We start from the raw sequence: 1,626 nt of genomic DNA, 5'->3' as shown, positions 1-1,626 counted from the left end.
TCTTTTTCTCTGGAAAATGTTAGATTAAATGAATTAAATTATTTCAGAAATGAAGGGCAAAAAGCAAGGCTAAATATGCATGGCTTAAAAAATAGATGCCAGTTACTTTCAGGCTAAGTGTCTAATAGAGCAATGTGATTTAGTGCCTGAAAGGACAATGGACAAAGTCATCAATATTTTATTATATTGACTTTTTTGTTGTTCCATTGTTGAAAATGAGTGGCAATGGGTGTAGAGACTAACACATTTATCTGAACCTCTTAGGGTAGTTGTAAGGATATGCTTAGACCTATTTGTTCTGCTATTTCTTCCTTTAGTCTGGTCTGCAAAAGAACTATGGCAGTTATCACCCTTCATTCTTCCTTTAACCTTTATTCTTCTCTTAATGGGAGAGGAAAAGAAAAAAAAAATGTAGCTTGGTCTCTTACTAAAGAAGGGAATAGAGAAACCTGCTCAGAGCTTCAATAGACACATGAAGACTTAATATCAAATAGTTAAATAAATCTTCTGTGGTCAGCTGGGTCTGAGGCAAAGGTAAGTGTTTTTGAAATTAGGGTGCGCTTCTGAAAAGGTTGGTGTAAACCGGATGATTTAAAGTCAGCTTACTTTTCAAATTTCAGTGACTAAGTTGAGTTGAGCGAAATGAGCAGGCTAACCTAAGTCTCATGCAATGTCAGTGAGGTTGCAAACTTATAGCTTAGCTTGTTCCAAATGCTATTTTTTGGCATAGATATTAGTACTGGGTGCCATGAATATGTCTGATTCATGCCTTTTTTATTTTCTACTGTCCCGGAATGTAAAAACTGGACAAAAGAGAAGGCAGTTATTGTCTATTATACATGTTAGGCCCATACTCTATAGGATACAAAAGGCCCAAATATTTATTCCTGCAATATTCTTAAAAAACTGTATCTTTCCAGAATCAGGTCCTTTGAAAATCATTAAGGATTCATCAGCAACATGTCAGGTGTGGCTGCTCGGCTATCAGAGAGTTTACTTCAGCAAAGCATATGTTATGTTCCCATGGTCAGTTTAAATTTTAAGGTCAAAATTTAATATACTTTTCATCTTAGGGGAGGCAGCTGCTTGCTGTTTGGAAACCTACCTCTCTCGCAGGACCTGCCAAGATAGCCTGTTCCGGAACAATCACAGACATATCTGTTCCACCCATCCCTGCACATGCCATTGTTTTTGCAAGGGTTGCTAAGGCACGGTTTTGCTGTTTCCCTTGAGCAGGAGGGCTTTACTCCAGCAGTACTTTGAACTTCAGCCATTTGCCGGATATCTTTGCTCTGGCCATCAATGAACAGATCTCTGATGCAGCCCACATAGCCATAGTTGAGCAGAGCAGTCCACACCTCCGTGGGAAAGACGAGGCCCGCTTTGTTTTCTGGCAAGCCCCCCAAGTACAGCTCATCATCCAGGTCCAGAATCTCACTCTCGCCAGGAGCAGTGTAGGGTGTGCGCAGCGTGTTGACAGAAATGGTACCTGTTGCAATGACAAGAGGACACACAGCTCTTTATAGACTATGCAACATTGTCTAAATATCACCCTTTCTCTCTTTCATCTGCCTAAGAGTGAACTCCTTGAGGGGAGACATTTTAAATTTTTCTTTCTATTCCCAG

At 40.0% G+C, this 1,626-nt stretch overlaps 1 protein-coding gene across 16 annotated transcripts in view; it reads right to left on the bottom strand.

The window, feature by feature from the left end:
- Positions 1-1,626, bottom strand: part of NRXN1 (neurexin 1) — a 1,047,547-nt gene that overhangs the window by 567,727 nt on the left and 478,194 nt on the right. For all 16 annotated transcript variants that reach the window (XM_023532814.1, XM_023532816.1, XM_023532823.1 and 13 more), the window contains one exon: positions 1,106-1,489. In XM_023532814.1, the coding sequence (XP_023388582.1) occupies positions 1,106-1,489 (384 nt within the window). The remainder of the gene's footprint in view (positions 1-1,105; positions 1,490-1,626) is intronic.

This window comes from Pteropus vampyrus, unplaced genomic scaffold (genome assembly GCF_000151845.1).
Source record: "Pteropus vampyrus isolate Shadow unplaced genomic scaffold, Pvam_2.0 Scaffold91, whole genome shotgun sequence".
Lineage (NCBI taxonomy): Eukaryota > Metazoa > Chordata > Mammalia > Chiroptera > Pteropodidae > Pteropus > Pteropus vampyrus.
This window is presented reverse-complemented; position numbering and strand designations above follow the sequence as displayed.